Source organism: Acomys minous, assembly GCF_964271855.1.
Source record: "Acomys minous genome assembly, chromosome: 8".
In the NCBI taxonomy this organism is placed as follows: domain Eukaryota; kingdom Metazoa; phylum Chordata; class Mammalia; order Rodentia; family Muridae; genus Acomys; species Acomys minous.
Window position 1 is genome coordinate 2,495,946 of NC_140489.1, and position 21,337 is coordinate 2,517,282.

At 50.1% G+C, this 21,337-nt stretch overlaps 1 protein-coding gene across 2 annotated transcripts in view; it reads right to left on the reverse strand.

The window, feature by feature from the left end:
• Positions 1-21,337, reverse strand: part of PTPRN2 (protein tyrosine phosphatase receptor type N2) — a 705,670-nt gene that overhangs the window by 40,721 nt on the left and 643,612 nt on the right. For both annotated transcript variants that reach the window (XM_084793869.1, XM_084793868.1), the window contains exons 16-17: positions 12,440-12,513; positions 5,414-5,491 (exon numbers count right to left, since the gene is read on the reverse strand). In XM_084793869.1, the coding sequence (XP_084649995.1) occupies positions 5,414-5,491; positions 12,440-12,513 (152 nt within the window). The remainder of the gene's footprint in view (positions 1-5,413; positions 5,492-12,439; positions 12,514-21,337) is intronic.

The window sequence follows — 21,337 nt, forward strand, 5'->3', positions numbered from 1 at the left end:
CAGAGGCAGGACGTCCGTTCGCACGGTTGGGCAGCCATTCCCACCGCTTGTCTCTGTAACATTTCCGCCCCGCCCCTCTCCCCATGCATCTGCCACCTATGGCTCTGCTTCCTATATGTGACCATGGCAACTCTGAAGTATCCCAGGCAATACTGCAGGAGTCTTGTGCTGTACCTCCACAGGGTGGTTAGCTGGTCAAAGGACACCAGGTTCCTGTTCAGGGTCTCACACATGCCTGAGCGCATTGAACGTTCCTTCTCCCCCCCCCCCTCTGTCCCTCCTAACATGCACATCTGCCTTCTACTGCACATGCCCAGCGGGTGAGTGAGAGGCACCTTGTAGACTGAAATGTCTTTTCCAGAGAAAGACCCCAGGACCTGTATGTCTGAGGCACAGAGACCAAAGCAGCAGACAGCTTGGCCCTGTCTTCCGCCTCCTTTTATATATTTACATTTGCCAAAGAGCTGTAGGCACTTTATCTGCAGGTAGAGAGGTGGGGAGGTGGTCGGGCAGCTATGAGTATCACAGACAGAGACGTGAAGTATTAGGCTGCCCTGGGAATTATGCCAGTAGTCCTCAAAAACAAACAAACAAACAAACAAAAACAAACACACACACACACACACACACACACACACACACACACACAAAAACAAACAAACAAAAACAGGAGAACCTCAAGAATCCAGATGAATAGTCCCACCTTAACTAAATCTACTGGCACGTGACCAGTCCTTGCAAGGTTGAAGGAACACAGTCCCACATGCTACCATCCTCCAGGCCAAGCTTTCTGTGGCATCGGCCGTAGTGGTGTGGCAGGGGAACAGAGCCCACACATGGCACTGGCTTCTGAGGACCCCGTTCCTACCTCTCTCCTGGGGGGGTCCCCCCTTTCCTTCTGTGGCTTTAGAGCACTTTGCCATCTGCATGCTCCCATGAATACTATGGCGAGCTCTACTTTCAGTTTTCAGTTGTCTGAACTGTGGCCCCAGAAGCTGACAGAGTTCTAGACATGCGGCAAGTGACACGGAGGAGAGGGGAAAGGCTGCTTATGCCCTGGTCATGGCAACATGGGCCCATTTCACATGCTGGGTATTTTTGTTTTAAAATGTGTATTTTTTTTGGGCCGGATGTGGTGGCACATGCCTTTAATCCCAGCACTTGGGAGGCAAAGACAGGTGGATCACTGTGAGTTCGAGGCCAGCCTGGTCTACAAAGTGAGTCCAGGACAGCCAAGGCTACACAGAGAGACCCTGTCTCAAAAACAAGTTTTGTTTTGTTGTTGTTGTTGTTGTTTTTTATTTATTTATTTATTTAGAAAGGGCCTCAGTCTGTTGCCCAGGTTGGCCTTGAAACTGCCATTCTCCTGCCTCAGCTTTACAAGTGCTGAGGTCATGGAAGCCTGCCATTACAACCAATCCAAAGTTTGTCTTATTTTAAACGAGAGAAAATTTACCGCTGAGCCCTTAATCAGCCTCCTGCTGAGGAGGTTCTGGGTGCTTCTGGGAAAGGGTTAGCATGACGCTTCTCAGCCCTCGGGGCGCAGTCCACCCTCTCTGTTGTGGGTTTTTCATCTATGGGCCTGACCAGATACAGAGTGAAAATATTTGAAAAATTTATTCCTGCCTTGAAGACATACAGAATTTAATCTTTTCATCATTTCCCCACACGGCATAGCTTAGCAAGTGTGCACATGGCAAGGACGCAGCAATAGGCTGGTGATCTGCCGCTGTGTAAGCATGGTGCCAGTGAGGTGTCCAGAGAACCTCAGGGAGTGGGTGGTGGTGTCACACGGAGACAGCACCTGTGCCAGCTCATTTACACACACGTGTGATGTTAGCATTTAGGAGGTGGAGGCTCAAGGATTGGGAGTTCGAGGCCAGCCTGGCCTGAACAGGAGGTTTAAGCTACAATGAAATCACAGTGCTCAGGATGGACTATGAGGTCATTTCCTGGGCTTGGGATCAGGAGGGGAATCTGGGCAGGAAGCGGGAAGGCCATAACGTCCTGGAGATGGAGACAGATGATGCAAACGGTCATGACCCCTAAGCTGGAGAGTCCCAATCAGAGTCTCCCTTAGCATGGCCACGAACATCCAGTCCACTGTGCCATGGGACTCCTGGCCATCAGGGCTGACAGGAAACCCTGCTGTCTTTGCCCCTGGCTAACTGTGTGTAGACACAGCAGCTATAGGAAAGGGTTACAGTCAGGCTCCTTTCTCGGTTGTTCATCAACAGACTACTCCACCCTAGCCTTTCATGTGAAAATTCACTCATAGCTGGCAATGGCATCCTTTAAGACATGCCTGGGAGGCACTTGCATCACCACCCTCTGCGGAGCAAGCTTTCCTGAAGACAAGCTTTGTGGCGCATCCTGTAAGTGTCTCTAGTTCTTTAGTCAAAACCTTGTTCCTGTTGAAGGACAGGAGTGCACATGTGCAAGGAGGAGATGTGCCGTTTTCAGCCTGTGGTCTGATGCCCACAGTCTGCGCTGCCCACAGAGTTTTATTTCCACTAATTCACAATTCTGTGGGAGGCTTGCTGTCCTGAGAGAGGTTTTAGAGGGAGGGCTTCCTCTGCGCATGCTGCTCAGCCAGCAGCAAAGGTTAACTGTCTGTTTGTGTTTTTATGAATTCTCATCTGAAATCTGAGGCGGGCTAGTGAGGAAGGCCTGTGCTGTGTGGCTGTAGGCACCTCAGGCACATGGCGTGGAGGCCGACCAGCTGCACCTGCAGTCTGGCAGGCTCATGTCTTCTCTTTCCTGTCTGCTAGCTGTAATCCTCTGTGGCTGTATCCATGTATACGGATGCACGCCTTGCGGCATGAAAACCTCCTAACTGTAACCCTGCCTGTATCCCTGAAGTAGCCACGTATGAGAATCAGGCATCCTGGGGGAAGGGGTGTTGTAAGCTGCTGCTGCTGCTGCTGCTGTCACTGTCTCTTCCTCTATTTCCTCTTCCTCCTCCTCTTCCTTTCCTCCTCCTCTTCCTCCTCCTTCTCCCCCTCTTCTTCTTTCTTCTTCTTCTTCTTCTTCTTCTTCTTCTTCTTCTTCTTCTTCTTCTTCTTCTTCTTCTCCTTCTTCTTCTTCTTTTTTTTGTGCACAATTCCTCCAAGGCTTCACCAAGCTTCAGTACACAGATATCCCAGGGCATAGACCCTACAGGTCACAGACTCTTCTAGATGTGGAAGATGCCCTGTGTCCCAGATCTGTAGTGCTACACTCTGACTGACGTGTGCCTCGACCAGCCCTGCTCTTCATCTCGCTTTACATGTTTTCCTTTGGGAATTCCAATTAGAGATATTTTCTCTAAAATGTCCCATGGACAGTACACAGTGATGAAAGCGAGCCACCTTCGGCGACTACAACAGCCCACAATAAGCAGGAGACAAGTTCAGTTCTCTGACTCTCTGGCCATGGACTTAGCCAAGTGATGAACCTCCCAGCCTCACAGGCTTCCCGTGAGCAGGAGATGGGTGTGAGCAGCTGACCCGCCCCTCAGTGGGCTGCAGCCCTGCTGGCATGAGGACCCTCTCATGCTGGAAGCACGTGTTGGTGAGTGAAGCACAGTGCTTGTAAAGGTGGGGCCACCAGACGCCACCCCTCCACACTGGAGCCACCAGATGCCACTCCTCCACACAGGAGCCAGCAGATGCCACCCCTCCACACTGGAGCCGCCAGACGCCACTCCTCCACACTGGAGCCACCAGATGCCACTCCTCCACACTGGAGCCACCAGATGCCACTCCTCCACACTGGAGCCACCAGATGCCACCCCTCCACACTGGAGCCACCAGATGCCACTCCTGCACACTGGAGCCGCCAGATGCCACCCCTCCACACTGGAGCCACCAGATGCCACTCCTCCACACTGGAGCCACCAGATGCCACTCCTCCACACTGGAGCCACCAGATGCCACCCCTCTACACTGGAGCCACCGGACACCACTCCTCCACACTGGAGCCACCGGACACCACTCCTCCACACTTTCACTTGGGTGGGAACTCTGTGGGGTCAGGATCCTGGAGGGCATATTTTTCCTACCATGTAATTCAGAATGTTCTTTGTCTTTCTTCCTGGGAGCAGCTCTGGGCCATTAGATGGACAAGGCACTTCAAGAAGACAGAAGTGGGGTTTCCACATGAAAAGCCTTCTAAAGATAAGGTGCACACACTCTGTGTGACTGGATGGTTTTTCTCCCGGGCTGAACAACTCTTGTGGGATTGGCATGGAGGGAGCATAAGCATTCTCTGAGTTTAGGGACAACAATGTTCTCAACACCAACCTTGCAGCAAAGGTCACTAGCTCTGTGCCACACTCAGGAGCATCTGCAGGGCGCTTAGTGGTCCTGCTTAGTGTTGCCTCCTCCCCTATAGCATGAGGAAGGCAGATAGAAGAGGCAGGTGGTCACATGGGCGTGGTTCTTGCTTATCCTCACCGTTCCTGGCTGCTGAATCTTGCCCACAAAGAAGATGATGACATTTGAGCCTCAGAGTGTGTGTCGAGGCAAAGTGCCCTGAGCAGCTAGCTGCAGGCATCCTGACAACCCCTTCCTCTGCCGTTCCTTTTTTTAGTGAAGTTGGGAGAGGGAACAGCACAAGTCTGGGATGCCAGCTGATTTACTGACCTTTGGCAAATTAGTTCATATTCTGTGACTTAATAAACTATGACATGGTATCAAGCGAACATGAGTGATTTGGTCTTGGGTTAGTGCATGGCTACAGCTCCATTGCTTTCACAGAAGTGGACCACAATGCCTGAGTTTCTCCCATGGCTCTCCTGCACCACATCCAGCATTGCTGGCTGACACCTGGCCTGAGGTTACAACCTGCTGCTGAGGGAGCCTAACCATATATTCCAGTGGGTCATCAGACATGCCACATTCTCCAAACCCAATCCTGCGACCCACGACGTCACTCTCCAAATCTAGTCCTATTTATGCTGGTGAGGTAAGGACACTTTGTTGGCCCACCAGATTCTGCCCTCATTTCTTCATACAGAACTAGCTCCTGAATCTCAGCCTTGTGCTGGGTGATCCAGGACTCTGCTGGATGAAGAGACCAGGACAGCCTTTAAAATTTAAAATTTAAAACCCTCTTGGTCACATTTTCACCTTCACAAAAATAAAACAATAAGGGTACATTTGAAGAAAATATGACATAAATGTGCATTAATTTCACTTCCTTATCTTTTACAAAGTTAATTTATAATACAGCTAAAGAGCAAAAAAAAAAAAAAAATTAAAATGTTAAAGATCTCAGATGAGAAAACAAAAAGCTCATATACATTCTGAAGTACTATCTGGAAAGCACCATGAATAAGACTGAGTCTGTTTTACTGAGTTTAATGTGTTAATTTATGGACAGCTCGTTAACAATTTATCTTTAGAAAAGAAAATTGTGAAAGAAGGCTCACCTGCCAGAAGTCAGCCACGGTAGCGGCAAGTGGGCCCTGGGTGGCGATGTATGCGGGGCTGCGTGGGTCGTGGTCCATCTGCGGGAACAAGAGAGTGGGCCTAGGGGTCAGGTTCACGGGCAGGAAGGCACGAGGACACACGGCCACGCAGCTTGTACCCACGGCCAGCAACACACAAGACCCAGCACCATCAGGTTAAAAACAGACGCCTAAAAGCCAGGGTGCCTCCAAGCATGGTGTTCCGGAGCAGTGCGCACATGAAGACCAGGAGCCAAGCAGAGCAGAGCCAGTGCCCGGCTGTGCGAGCAAGGCTGTTTGGCCCCAGAGCAGCCGAGGCTTGGCTCCAGGGTGGGGAGGCAAGTGGGGTCTAGTAGGGAGTGGCTAGGCCTGAGCTCCTGGTGGGCTCACACCCACATGCAGTGGACAGGCTTGAGCGTCTTGAAAGAGTGGGCACGTGTGGACACTTGGCTGAGAGGCTCCTTCATGTTGGGTGTTTTAGTCATCTCGGAGGGACGCATGCAGCCAGCCACTGGCCTGGGGATCAGCGGCCTGTGTGTGTGAGTATGTGTGTCTGCCCGGGAGTCTGCATAAGTGTGCCCACTGTATGTGTGTGAATATTTGTGTCTACGCCTATGAGTGTGTGTCTGTCTGCATGTTTGTGTCTAACGTGTCTTCTTTGTATATTTCTGTATGTGTGTATCGTCATGTCTGTGTGTGGGTGTGTGTTGGCATCTTGTGTCTCCTTGCATGCATTCACAGGTGTCTCAAAACATGGGCCAGGCTACTGAATGTTCACAACCTCACGTCTTCCCTGACTGAGAGAGCCTGAGAACAAAGACCATGATTGAGGCTATTTGGTTTGTTGTTACGTGCCTTGCTTGCCTCCCCCCCACCCCCCACCCCCCACCCCTCCCCCCCTCCACCCCCAGGGGATGCCCAGCAAAACAGACCTTAACTACAATGGCTAACTTGAAGACTGACTATGCAGGGAACAAAGAAAACGGACACAAGAGCAAAGCATCATGGGGTGAACAGGAAAGAAGCCAGACTCACAGGCTTCCTGCAGGGTGGTAGCAAGTAACGGGGAACCCTGGGTATTGCTTTCCTCAAGTCACAGAGCAGTTTTGTCCCTTTCAAAACCAACTGCAGAGACCAGCTCTAGGCGAGGAGAGTGGGACATTGCTTGTGGGTGGGGGTGGGGAAGGGGTGTGGAATACAGTCCAGACAGACAGTAGGGAGACAGACACACTCTGTTCTTGACAAGTCCAAAGTCGGCACTCAGCCTTTCAGCTTTGTGTTAAAAAGAGGTAGGATGTGGAAACTGTGGCTCAGTGTAGAGCAGTGGCCTTGCACGTATACAGCCCGGAGTTTGAATAACAGCGTGTGCACACGTGCACACGTGCACACACACACACATACACACACACACACAAACACACACACACACACACACACACACACGCACACACAGAAAGAGAGACAGAGAGACAGAGACAGAAACAGAGGCAGACAGAGAAATGGGGCTGCACTTAAAAAATACTGTTGACAATTCCTTTCTCAGCACCACAAAAAAAAAAAAAAAAAGAGAGAGAAAGTTTTAGCTACATGCTCAGTGTGGAGGCCCCGGGAGCCCGTGCACGGCTCGGGAGCGCTCCCAGGGCTGATGCTGTAGGCACAGAAAGGTGCCGGATGCACCTTGTAATTACGTGAGCCATGAAAGAGGGCACGGACACAAAGCGGCTAGTGCAAGTTGTTCTAACAGAAACAACAATGTGACGCTGGCTGGGGTGGGGGCGGGGAAAGCTTTCTGTGCATCTTAAGTCCATGATTCATAATTAAAACTGGGCCTCATTTTGAGATTCACAACATACACAATACAGGTAAAATTATGTTACTCTCACTGAAAGCCCCAATTAAGATGTTTCAGCAGAAAAATGCTTAGCAGAAATTAGGAGTTTTGAGTTTTCAAAATATGCATTCGCTGGGGGTGACAGCCACTTACAGAGGCCCTGTCTCTTGGCAAACAGCTATGCAGAGGAAGGGACACCCCACCCCCTTCTCCAGTGTGAAATCTTTTACCCAAAAACAACATAGACTACAGCACATTAAAATTCTGTGACATGTTCAAACTACCAATTTAGCTGTTTTCAGAATGAGAAATGCAAGATTAAAAGGAAAAATATGGGCAGCCTTTCAGGAGGGCAGATGTGTCCACTTTGTGATAGGTCTTAATTGTCATTTTACAAAAAAAGTACCTAACCCCATCAAACTTGCTCAGACACCCAGGCAGAAGTAAAAAAAAAAAAAAGCCAAGGATGTGAGCAGGCTGGTACAAGAAGCATCCGGAAGAGGAAGCAAAGCAGCGCAGGACATAGGGCAGGGAGATGATGCCGAGGGAGGATGCTGCCTTTCCTGGAGATGACAGTACCAAAGCACCTCTAACCATACCCCTCCAACACACTACACACACACACATACACACACACACACACACACACCACACACACACCACACACACACCACACACACATACACCACACACACACCACACACAACACATACACACACACAACACACACACAACGCACACACATACACACCACACATACACCACACACACCACACACACCACACACACCACACACACACACCACACACACACCACATACACACACACACCACACACACATACACACCACACATACACCACACACACACACACACACACACACACACACACACACACACGTGAGGCAGGAGGAAGGCCAGCCTGGTTGGATTCCACCTTTGGACAGAAGTGAGGCCAATATTTAGTTAAGCAAACAGAAACTTTACCACATCTGAGTTTTCAGCACAGCACAACTGTGCTCGGACTTTGTGTGCATGGACTTTTCTTAGGAAACTATGACGACGCGCCTGCCGTGGTGGGCAACTAACATGCATGCATTCTATGCACAGACTTCCATAGCCTCTGGGTCTCAGTCCTGTTGTGTGCTGGGGAGTGGCTATGCCGGACACTCTGACCTCTGGGCACATGTTATCAACCAAAACTCCACAGGCACCAGTGTACACACGTGTCTGAGCAGATATTCTGAGAGTGTCAGTGAAGACATGAAATGTACTGAAGCAGATGCCACACTCGGAGGGTAGGAAGCTGTGAGGACACGCCTACATTTCATTTGTGGACCCCCACTCTGCTGCTCTGAGCTTGCCTTTTAGTTTCCATTGATAAGCTAAGACACAGGCTGCGTAGTGGCGTCATCTACACTGTCTCCCTGGTGAGGGTTTCCTGGGGACCCAGCCTGCTCAGAGAGGTTAGCATAACAGTTAATCCAAGGAGACTCATTCAAGTGACTTTAAGGAAACCAGGTTGGAAGACCCTAGGACCCAAGTATGCTGAGTCCAAGAGTTCTGCTTGTATGGTGTGTGTGTGTGTGTGTGTGTGTGTGTGTGTGTGTGTGTGTGTGTGTGTGTGTAGCCACTCGCCTGTGTTGAATCTAGCCCTCGCTAGGCTGATTCTCAGGGAGTTGTCACAGCATGGGGTGAGACTCCACGCATGCCCACACACATGACTTGAAGAACAAGCCAGTGTCTTGCTTTAAACATGGATGACAACTGTTCACTTTGTGAGCGACCGGCTTCGCCTTTACACTAAAGCCCTCAAGCAATGCTCCAAACAACAGAGCATCTAGCATTCCAAGTCAGAAGCCGGGAGGACCTTTGGAAGAGGGAGCACATTCCCACTGCCAGCCCTGGGGAGGAAGTGTCTGCTCTGGACTGGCCCTGTCCTCCCCAAGCTGCACCCCAAAAGTCCTGGAAGACCTAGCCAGCGTTGGGGAGAATGAAGGGTCCTGGGTGTTGGAGTTATACAGAGTGACTGTGTGTACTCTGATGTTCCTGTAGCCCATACAGCTGATGTGAGGCAAGTTTCACGGAATTATTTTCCTGCTTGGCTTTTCAAGGCAGAGTTTCTCTGTGTAGCCCTGGCTGTCTTGGAACTCTCTGGGAAGATCCAGGGAAACCTTGAACTCAGTGATCTGCCTGCCTCTGCCTCCTTAGTGCTGGGATTAAAGGTTTTGTGTGCCAACATGCATGGCCAGCATGCTCTCCTAAAAGCAAGCATGACTAGACTCCTGTCCTGGTGCCAAGCCTTCACACAGGGAGGTCCTGGGTACTAGAGCTTTGAAGCCAAGAAATACTGCTCAAGGCAGTTCACACACACACAAGTAGAGATTTATTTAATAGCGGCGTACACCTAACTCACAAGCACAGATGTTTGGATGACTATTTTCTGAGAACCCACAAACTGTCCCCCACACTTGGCCAATATTTTAGGACATCTGCCATCCTTTTCTTAGGATCCACCCTGTCCTTACTTAAATTAGCCAAAATGCATTCAAACTGACACATTCCTTTCCCTCCTGTCACTGACACAGCAGGATGAACGACTGAGCTTGTTTCTTGGTGGTGTTAGGGATCTTGAGCTGGCTCCGGGACACACACTGAGCACTTATCTGCACCGTAGCAGGTGGGTGGCCTGCCCCAGTCCAGAGGCCTCCAGAGGAGCTAAGCCCAGTGCTCAGAGCAAGCCAGTGGCTTTTCTCTCAGGGATGGCAGAATCCCTGTTGACTCTCATGACCCCGATTTAAAAGCGAAGACGGCTTCTTATTTACTACTGAATGACTTCCCTGAAATTTAATGAGGAGCAGGCATGGATGTAATTACCATAGTCTTATGTGGCACAGCCAGGGCCGTCTGCACTGTAATTGTAAGCTGCTCAGTCAGTGGCTGCTACGAAGGTCATTACCAGAGCCTCAGTTATCTCCAAGAGGATACACAATCAGTTTCTTCTGTCCCTTTCTTTCTTTCTTTTTTCTTTCTTTCTTTCTTTCTTTCTTTCTTTCTTTCTTTCCTTTTGGTTTTTCGAGACAGGGTTTCTCTGTGTAGCCTTGGCTGTCCTGGACTCACTTTGTAGACCAGGCTGGCCTCGAACTCACAGCGACCTGCCTGCCTCTGCCTCCCGAGTGCTGGGATTAAAGGTGTGCACACCACGCCTGGCTTCTGTCGCATTCTTACAACCCAAATTTAGAAAAGAATTATAATATGAAGCAGAGAGAAAATGACAGTTGCCAGGATATTTTCTTTCCTATCGACCCTTCTGACCCGAAGCTATGGACAACAAGGCCTGGGAGGTCACCCTGAACACGAGTTCACGGATGGTGCAGCTGCCAAGCCACAGGAACGCATACGGAGGCAGGGTTGCATCCCGAACCCCTGGCTGGCTGCTTGGGACAGCTAAGTGTGCTGTGGCATGCACTCCTGATATTCAGACTTGAAAACGGCTCTCACTTCTATTCTGGCTTTCTCATGCAGTTCTTTGAAGAAGGAATCAGGTCAAGAAGAGAACCGCTTCAGCTGGTTTTGAGTGGCTGTCACCTGTCAATGCTGCACCATGTAGAGGCTGAACCTAGGCCTTTGCGGATCAGAAATTATACTCCGTTCATAAGGGCATCAGCTGGCAAGGCTCAGCCGGGGGCTTGACTTAGTTCTGTGCAGAAAGACTAATTGAGCAACTACAAACAGGGAAGCCTGAAACAATGCGTCCTGGCTTTAAGAAGGCATCCCTCAGTGACACACATGCATGTAACGGTCTGGGCTCAGGCCGTAGAGACAAGGCACCAGACCTCCACTCAGTTCACGTCTCATATGTCCTTGTGCTCGCTGTGTGGGCTGTGACAGGTCAGGAAGCGGGATGATTGGCCACGTGTGCTGGAGGAGTCTTAACAACAATCTCACCCAACAGGGATGCTAAACATCCCATAGTAGTCTATCAGAAGGCCCTCCCTACAACACACTGGACACATTCTCATAGATGGTTTTCTGAGGAGTGGACAATGAGGATCCGGGTTTTTGACTTGGAGATGGCCTACGCACCTTTAGTCCTCCGTACTGCGGGACCTCATCAGAAGATGTGGTATGCTGCAAGCCCCGTTTGGTGAGCGTGGGCTTCAGAACGGAAGTGAGAGTCCCAATGCTCCTCCCTGGGTCCAACTGAGGCAAACTCCTCATGTGGTAAACACTGTATCTGCTCCGGACCCACACGATGAGGCCCTCTGCTCTCGTTAAGGCGCCGCTGACCATGGTCTATGACACCGCGTGGCTTCTTCTCTTCCCGCCACATCGTCCCATCCCCAACCGGGCGAAGGCTCCATGGACATCCGACTCTCTAGCCCCTCCCCTGCCACTGTTCCCTCTCTTCTTGGACAGCCCTTAGTTGCCTCTGACTTTCTCCCTTTCCAGCTACTTCTGAGATTGCAGACAAGAATGCCCATCCTGTGCCTAGAGAGGCACCACCAGCAGGGAAACAACTTCACAAGGAGGGGGAGGAGCCATAAATATGGGGGACATGTCTCATGGTATGGGAGAAACTGATATACTGCTGGACACACAAATTGGCTGCCTCACCATGCCGCCATGATACCAAGCTGATGATACAGTCATCCTCGTTCAATACCCACCTTACATGAAAAGGATCTGGCCTCTGGAGAAGACTGAATGATGCTGCTCTCTCCTGCCTCAGGGCCACGAGATACCTGGACCCGGGATTCCTTTTAGATTGATTGATTGATTGATTGATTTTATATACAGTGCTCTACCTATGTACACATGAACACCAGAAGAGGGCACCACATCCCACTATAGATGGTTGTGAGCCAACAGGTAGTTTCTGGGAATTGAACTCGGGACCTTTGGAAGAGCAGCCAGTGCTCTTAACCTTTGAGCCATCTCTCCAGCCTGAACCTGGGATTCTTAACCCCACAAGTAAAGAGGAAATAAGTAGGTCCAGAGAAGTGGGTGTGACGCCCAGCAGGAAGGCACCGCAGGTCACCCTGAAAGGGTAGAGGCAGTGAGACCGGGGCCAAGTACGCCACTAGCCCCATAACTCAGAGTAAGGAGCCTAACCCAGAACCTTCCCTGCCACTCGGCCCAGCCTGCGTCCTCCCTCCCCGGTGACCACATACTTACAATAGGGCTGGCGTTGATGTAGTCTGAATTGCTGTGGCTGTTTTCAGGCCTCAGCAGGATCCTGGAGTGGTCATCTGCAAGCAAGGCAAGAGTGGAGGATTAAATGGCTGGACAGCTTTCTAACCGCTGCTGAGGTGGGCTTGGGGGCGTCTCTGCGGGCTCCACGTGTCCAAGGCTCCGCTTCTAGCCCTCCTCAGCTCTGGAGTGCACCTCACAGTGTAGGCCTGTTCCTCTCCTCACTCTGTGAGGGAACCTTTGGTATGAGGGCACATGTGCAATGTGTGTGGAAAGGCACCGGGGCCTCCTATTTGCCAGAATTCAGACACCTTGACAGTTTTCCTATGCAGAGCTCAAATGCCACGTTTATCTTCTGTGCAGCATTAACCAAGCACTGGCCTTTTCGTGACAGACAACTCTGTCAACATACAGTGCATAAACAGAAGTGTGAATGCTAACAGGAGGGCCGCTGTGCAAAATATGAGTTGTTGATGAATCATTAAAAACTTGCCATTGTTAGAATTCAGTTTCAAACAGAAAGCAAGAGGCAAAGAAAATGCAGATGAAGAACACGCAAAGGAGAAACGTGTCCACCGGTCAAAATTATAATGTGTCCTGAAAGTGCAGAACCCGGCTACTGTGGAAACCACGGTGGGATTAATGATGCAATATCTTAGATATGGAACGAACTGCCTCCTGCCTGCTGTAATCCTCTGTGCCTCCTCTTCAGGAGTTTACAAAGTGTGCCCTTAGTACAAAGTGCAGGGTGTGTGTTGGGGAGCTGATGGGAGGCTGCGAAGACAGAACTGCCAGAGCCTGGGAAAGACAACTTTTCCTCCTTCGGTGGCAAGTTCAAATGCTGCCATCACTCCCGGTCACTGCTTTCCCCCAGAGATGTTTCCCTGGGAGCACACAACACCATGTCTTTTCTTTTGGGGAGACAGAGCCATCTGTCCTTGCAAGCCCTTTAGTCCTTCCTCAGATGGGCCACTTCCGGTAGAAGGTGGCTCTTAGGTATTCGAGCCGCCCAGGCTTGGGAACTTTTTCTCTTTCGTTTAAGTTTCTGTACGAGTACCCATGTGAGTGTAGGTATGCATCGGATCCTCGGCCTCAGATGTTTTAGGCAAGCATTCTGTGAACTGAGCTACGTACACTCCCAGCCACAGTTAAAAATGTCAGCAACAGTAACAGCACAGCGACAACAGGCGCTGGCGAGATGCTTGGGTGGTTTAACAGTGCACACTGCTCTTGCAGACAAGCTGAGTTGGGGTCCTAGTGTCCACACTGCCAGACCACAGTGGCCTGTAATCCCAACTCCTGGGGATTTGATGCCCTCTTCTGGCCTCTGAGGGAATCTGCGCTTGTGCACGCACACACACACACACACACACACACACACACACACACACACACACATGTAATTTAAAAAAACCACCACCATAGGGTTGGGGAGGTATGAGCCTTGTACCAGGCTGAACTTGAAAAACATGATCTACTGGGCTCCGGGCAACAGAAGACTGCAGGCCAGCAATGTGTCTTAGGGTGTGATGGGAGTGTTTTCTGTGGAGACAGGATGAAGGCTCACACAGCTCATGGTGTGAACCTTACGTACCCTCCCACGTGCCTGTTGAGGGTTGCAGAAACACTTCGAAGGAATTCATGATATTGGGTATCAAGCCATCTAGGCAGCTTTTAGCAAAAGAGTGGATGATTTAAAAAAAAAAAAAAGATGGCTCCTTCCTGCATAACTTCTAAACGCAAAACTGGAACATCGGGAACCTGAAGCATAAATATTTGTTAAGGGATATTCTTAATTTCTCCAGTATTCTTTATTTTCACACATACTAGCGAGAAAAAAAAGTGCACTACCTTCAAGCTGGTGCAGCGGCCTACAAGCCGCTATGATACTATATGATACTATAACGTACAGCGCTGTGTTCCTGGTGCCTCCCAGGGTGTTCTGAGGGGCACCTGGAAGCCGGGCTTACTGTGGATGTTCTTAATGCACCAACTTTAGTTCTGTGTTGCTGGCAACAGGAGGCCTCTCCTGAGAAACATTTATAAACAGCAGGGTCTGGCGAGGGAAGGAACAAGGAAAAGAGAGATCACAGCTCGTGGTTTCCTGGCCTCAGGGTTGCACATTCAGCAAGCCGTGAATGTTCCCAGAGGAACTTTGTGTTAGACCAGAGGGGTCTGAGAGTGACTGTGGCTTCTCTCAAAGGAACAGTGCGGCCCAGAACAGCCGACAGGGTAGCTGTGTGCCTGGGCTCAGCCGGTGGCTGCAGCTGGACCTTTACATCAAAAAGCCATGAAAGTGTCCCCTACATATAGAGGCTTAGGAAGAGAAAGACAGAGTCTGGGAGACTTCAGTCTGAATGTGAAGGGAATCTGTCATGGCTGCTGCCTGGTACTGCACAGGAGGGACAGCTCCACGGAGCTGCTGTGAGTCTCAGTGCAGAACACAGGCAGGCTGGGCATCCTTCCCTCATCCCTGTAAGAATCCCAAGTCAAGTGAAGGCCTTCCTGGCCTCGGGCAGTATGTTTGGTTTTGTACTGTAATGCTTCGCTTACAATTGTTAAACTTAGGCTATTTTGTTTTTAGCATTGGTCTACTTTTGGCTGTGTATTTGGAAAGCCACCAGGCCACTCGAGGTGGTCCAGGGCACCGTGGGCTGCAGGGGCACTGTGGGCAGCAGGGGCACCATGGGCAGCAGGGGCATCGTGGGCAGCAGGGGCACTGTGGGCAGCAGGGGCACCATGGGCAGCAGGGGCACTGTGGGCAGCAGGGGCACACACAGCGATGATAAGTCAGTAGCAAATCTCTGATGCAATTTGTATTTTCTTTCCCTGTTTGCATTTTTTTTTTTAAGCAATGCTATAGGAGGCAGCAAGAGGAATGCGTACAGTATCATGAATGTCAAAGAGAGGCTTCCTAGTCTGATAGGTTTAGCATGGCTGCCTGTCCTTCAGGATGCTAAGGGGAACAGAGGGACCCACGAGACCAGTCTATACACGCCAGGCCAACAGCAAGCTTCAGGGGAGACAAGGGCTGGGAACAAACACCCGGTCCACCCCTCTCTCTGCTCTACTGAAGCTGTTCCTTCCTGTTCCCACGGCAACGCACGCATGGCAGAATGACTGGACACACAGGCCAAGGACTGATGGCATCTTTGAGGCATTTCAGTTAACAGGTGGGTATGTTTTTCAAAGCTCAGCCTGAAGACCCAGGAGCTGGGAGTATCTCACTTTCTGTATCTGGTCCTCTAATTGTTGGGACCGTTTTCTTTCTTATGAGATCTACAGTCTGGGAGGACAGGTGAGAAACGTATATGGAGAATACTGCTGATCAATCCCACCACACCGCATCATCTTCTGACTCCCCCAGGATCTTCCATATACTGATATCTTGTTTAGGAATCTACACTGTTCCATATGTTTGCATATGTCATCTCTGGTCACCTGGAGACCTACACCACATATTAAATAGGGCTATTCTTATTTCAGATTGAAGACATTGAGGCTCAGGAAGATCACACCGTGTTCTTGGGCAGTGTCCCAAGGAAAAAGGTTTCAAGTCTAAGCTCTGCCATTTTGCTAGCCTGGAGTGTTTGGATAAATTACCCAAATGTTTCCGATGATTGGACTTGTCTTTCAAAATACAGGGTTAATATCTAATAACAGGACTATTGTGATAAATGGTATCTGTGACTGGAACTCCGGGAGGAATTCGGGAATAAGTTTAAGACAACAGATGGACCTGCAGACGGATGGAAGTCCACTGAATTAGCAAAATGTGTGTAGAGACCACTGCCTCACTAGTAAATTAAAAAAAAAAATGACTTTCACAAGTGCCAACACAAGGAACCAAAGTCCAGAAGTACAAAGGTAAAGAGCCCAGGAGGACAGTCATCCTGGAGCACTATGGAGGGTTCTGGAGCGTCATCATTAGTGGATGTGCAAACTAGAACCTTGGTATGTTTGTAAGCTGCCTGGAGGCTGTATTTGGTCATGTCATCTAGAACAGTCCTCTCAGAAAGGTGGTTCCTACAACTCCTGCTGTTGCTGCTCATGTGGTCCAAGCATGCTTGTCTCTTGGTGTTTTTCTTCTCTCTGTGGTGCTCCATGCTCCTCAAGCCTCCATGGTGCTCACTCTCACTGGTCCTCCTCCCTCCACACGTCTCACCCCTACATGGTGCACACACCCCTACATCATTCGTTTTCCCGGGCTACTCACACACCTGTGTCACTCATCCATGTTCCTCCTCGTAGTTCAAGCCAGTGAACGGTCTTCATGGTCATGGCTCCCCTCCCTCCCTGCACAGCCCACTGACAGCTGCTAAACAGCAGTTATGCAGCCAGCTGTTGCCTGCTGCCCTCGGTAAACCAGACTTCAATGCTTCTCCTGTGTTCTCAGTGAGGGGTCACAAACACACAGCGATGGCTATATTCAGACCTACTGCAGTTAGGAAAAGCACACGGGTTTGCTCCAGTGCTCTGAGAAACCAGGTGGGTGCCTCTGAAGTCCTGGGAACAGAAAGCAACAGTGTGACATGCTTTTCTTGTTGCTGTGACCAGATGCAGCAACGTAAAAAGCAACTTGAAGCCCGGTGATGGTGGTGCACACCTTTAATCCCAGCACTCGGGAGGCAAAAGCAGGTGAGTCACTGTGAGTTCGAGGCCAGCCTGGTCTACAAAGTGAGTCCAGGACAGCCAAGGCTACACAGAGAAACCCTGTCTTGGAAGAAGAAGAAGAAGAAGAAGAAGAAGAAGAAGAAGAAGAAGAAGAAGAAGAAGAAGAAGAAGAAGAAGAAGGAGGAGGAGGGTGCTTGGGGAGACACGGAAACTAGTTACATTGTACATACAGTCAGAAAGTAAAGATGGCGAATGCTGATGATACACTCTCTTTAGCCCTTTCTTTCATTTGAGGATAACAGTACATGGGATGGCGCCATCCACATTTGAAGTGAATCTTCCCTCATTAGTTACAGTTAAATTATTTTTTTAAATTTTATGTATGTGGATTCAGTATGTGATACCTAGATGTATGTATGTGTGTGTGCATATATATACGCATATATATACTTATATATGCATATATATACACATATATATGCACATATATATATATACTATATGCTTGCCTGGCGCCTACGGAGGTCAGAAAATAACATGAGGTCTTCTGGAACTGGAGTTGTAGGTGATTGTGAGCCATTATGTGAGTGCTGGGAACTGAACCTGGGTCCTCTACAAGTGCTCTTAACCACTGAGCTGTTCCTCCAGACCCCAGTTAAGGATTTTTGGAAATGCTTTCAGACACATCCAGAAGTGTGCTTCCATTGCGATCCAAAATCTAGCCAAGCTGATAATTAAGACTGATACTTGCAGGGGCTGGAGAGATGGCTCAGAGGTTAAGAGCACTGGTTGCTCTTCTGCGGGACCTGGGTTTGTTTCCCACCACCCACATGGTACGTCACTTTGTGTCAGGGCACTCCATCCTTGTCCTCCAGAGCCTCGTGCCCCAGTTCTCGGTGACAATCCTCTCCTCCCCGCATTGTCGTGAGGAAGGGCCTGGTAAAAGCAACTCAAGGAAGGCTTGTTTTGGTACAGTCCGAGGCTTCAGCCCGTCACGGTGGGCTGGCACAGCGGCAGCTCCACAACGCTGGCTCGCTTCACCTTTTCCGGTTTACTGAGTCAGGGGCCCCAGGCTGTGAGAAGAAACCGACAACTTCAAGGTGGGTGTTTCCTTTTTAGTGAAACCTTTTTTGGACACCTTACAAGTGTTTCTATAGTAATTCTAAATCCAAAGTGCTGACTAAGATTAATTATCATAGGTACCTTTTTTTTTTTTTTCTTCAGAAAACCCTCCTACATGCCAAGGCAGACCTACTGTGAGAACTGCTTAGTGCTGATGCTTGCTGGTGAGCTGTCAAGCGGACGAAGGGGCCTGGTTTGGCTTCCTTGAACTGCCTAGGCCTCACAGAGGTGACAGTGGGCTGTGATATGGCACTGAAGATGAGTCTTCATCTTCAATTCCATTTCCTCTTTGTAAAAAAAATATTTATTTATTGCTGTGTAAAGGTTTTTGTGTGTGTGTGTGTGTGTGTGTGTGTGTGTGTGTGTGTGTGTATGTGAGAGTGCTTGCTTCTACATATGTGCTCCATAAAGGTGCCTGTGGTAGCAGAGGGCACTGGAGTCACAGGCTGTTGTGAGCAGCTGCATGGCTGCTGGAAACTGAACCCAGATCCTCTGTAAGAGCAGCAAGTGCTCTTTCCTGGTGAGCCACCTCTTCAGCCCCAGCTCTTACTTACTAAGGCTGTGTTACAAGCAACCCAGTAGATCTTGCAAAATGTGAGAGAGCAGCTGGCTGGAGTGCAGAGCAGATGGCGCCACTGGGCTCCCACACCTAAGGGGTTTTATCCGCACACCAATTTTGGCACCCACACTGGTGTAGAAGTTTAAGTCCTGAGCATGACTGGGCCTGAGCAGAACACAGGGAGCCAACCCCAGAGGTATCCAGGCCGCTTTGTCCCAGGCCAATCTAGCCACCAAGCTCTCCAAGAGGCCTCCAATGCTTAGAGCTGAAATGCATCTCACTCAAAAGGACATGACACAGTCCTACCCACTCTCCCTCAAGTGCTAGCCTTCTCGCGAACATGGTCCCTCCAGAAACAATTACATTATGCTGATGTCATCAGGGTAGGGCCTGATCTAACAAGACCAGTGTCCTATTAAGCAGGTACACAGGGTGGGGGTGGGGACTGGGCACAGGTTACCACAGGAACAGTTCCATGTGGACGTAAAGATGGCTGCTGGCAGGCAAAGACAGCTTTGATGGCACCCTGTCCTTGGATCTCCAACCAGCAGAACTGTGCGGTTGCTGGACTCTGCTGTTTAAGCTGTAGGGTTCCGTTGCCACACTCCTAGGAGCTGATGATGAAGTATCCTGGATGGGGTGTTTGGCTCTGTTCTCGCTCTCTTGTGGCTGACGATATTCTCAGGGGAGTCATCCCACCTCTTCCAGGTTGTAGCTTTTATATCTTACTGAGGTGGCTGCAGGGATCTTCATGCAGAGATGTGCAGGGTTCCGTGGGATCGGCTGGCTATCCCCCATTGACTTGGCACAAAGAGGGCTTGGAGAGGAGCAGAAAACAGGATGCTGGTGCCAGTGTGAGGAGAACCCGCTCAGGTCTCTCCTAGATGCACAGTGCAGCGATGTGCTCATGATTTGGGCTTTCTTGGGGCTCCAGCCCCTTCCCTTCCTTACACATCCACCAAGTGACCGTGAAGGACCCACCTTGGTCCTCTGAGGTCCTCCCAGAAGGGTCTTTGCCACACGCGGGTTGTGACTCAGCTCTGTCAGGGACGCAAGATCCACAGTTGCTAAAACACAACTGGCTTGAAGCGGTCAGCAACTCACGTCTTTAAAAATCATGCTTTTAAGGGCTGCAGGGATGTTGCAGTCAGCGAACAAGCATAAGGACCTGAATTTGATGCCAGTGTCAGTATGAACTGTCAGGCTTGGTGGTGTGATCCTGTCATCCAACTGACAAGCTCTGGGCCAATGAGCGAGCTTGTGTCAGAGGAGCAGACAGCATTACTGAGGATGGCACCCCAAGTTTCTCAGTATTCCCCACACTCATGTGCATGTATGTGCAAGCACACCAGCATGTACATGAGCGTGCACACACATCTCTCTCTCTCTCTCTCTCTCTCTCTCTCTCTCTCTCTCTCTCTCTCTCACACACACACACACACACACACATCACAGCATACTTTTATAATTGTCGGAGAACAGTCAGCTTACTGGTGGATATGTTGTGTAGCTTGCAAAGGATAAGGCTTGCTTGGGGGCAGGAATGCAGAGGTTCCATCTTAGACTGGTGTCAGATACTCAATGGGGACCCACAGATGTGTCCTCTGACCCTTGGAATGCTGTCCTAGGATCATCAGGATGGTTCCAGAAAAGCAAAGGAAGAACGTGCAGCTGAAAGTGCTCCACTCAACTCAGACAGAGGCTTGGCCTGCCACGAGCCTTTGTGGAAGAGCACCAATATACCAAAAAGAACCACCAGGTCTTGCAGTCAGGAAGAGGGGCATCTTCTGCAGTGGCAGAAGAAGAGTGCCACATGGTGTGAGGCCACAAGAGTCATGGACATGTGTTCCAGAAGCAGTGGCCAAGCCAAGCATGGTGGCACTTGTCTTTAACCCAAACGCTCGGGAGGCAGAGGCAGAGACAGAGGCAGGAGGATCTCTGTCAGCTCCAGGCTAACTCAAAACAGAACAAGACAGTAAGAGAAGCCCTGGCCTTTGCTGAAGTCCAGGTGTCCCTCTGTGGTCACAGGGCAGAGTAGGGGTAGGGGCCGAGCTCTGCTGATGATGTGCACAGGGGACGAGGCCCAGCACCTCCTATGGGAGTCCAGCAATTAATGCCACCAGACACAAAAGACTAAGGGAAAGAACTGGGCTCCTCTCCCAGTGACACCACACTCAGGATGGACAAGGCTGCTTCCTGATGGAGTAAGTGGCTCCACTGGTCACCTTTCCTCCATTTTCACTGGAAGACCAGCAGATCGCTTTCACAGAGAGATGTTTTTATTACTCTTTCTGATATGTGGCAGAGACACCTGCAGTGAGGGTCCAGCCCCAAGGTGGGCCCAGGTGCACTCAGCTGGCTCATTCTCTGTGTGAGCTGCCTGCACTGATGTGACCATTTCCACAGCTTGGAGAATTAAGTGACTGGACGTGGCAGCTCTTGACTGGTCATGGCAGCTCTTGCTTACAGAGATCAGGAAGCTAAAGCAGCTCCCATCAAAGGTGCTGGCTGTAGCTAACTGCCCTTACCTCCTACGTCTGGCTTTCTTGGCTGCCTCACACTGGGTCACAGGGAGACCACTGTGGCCT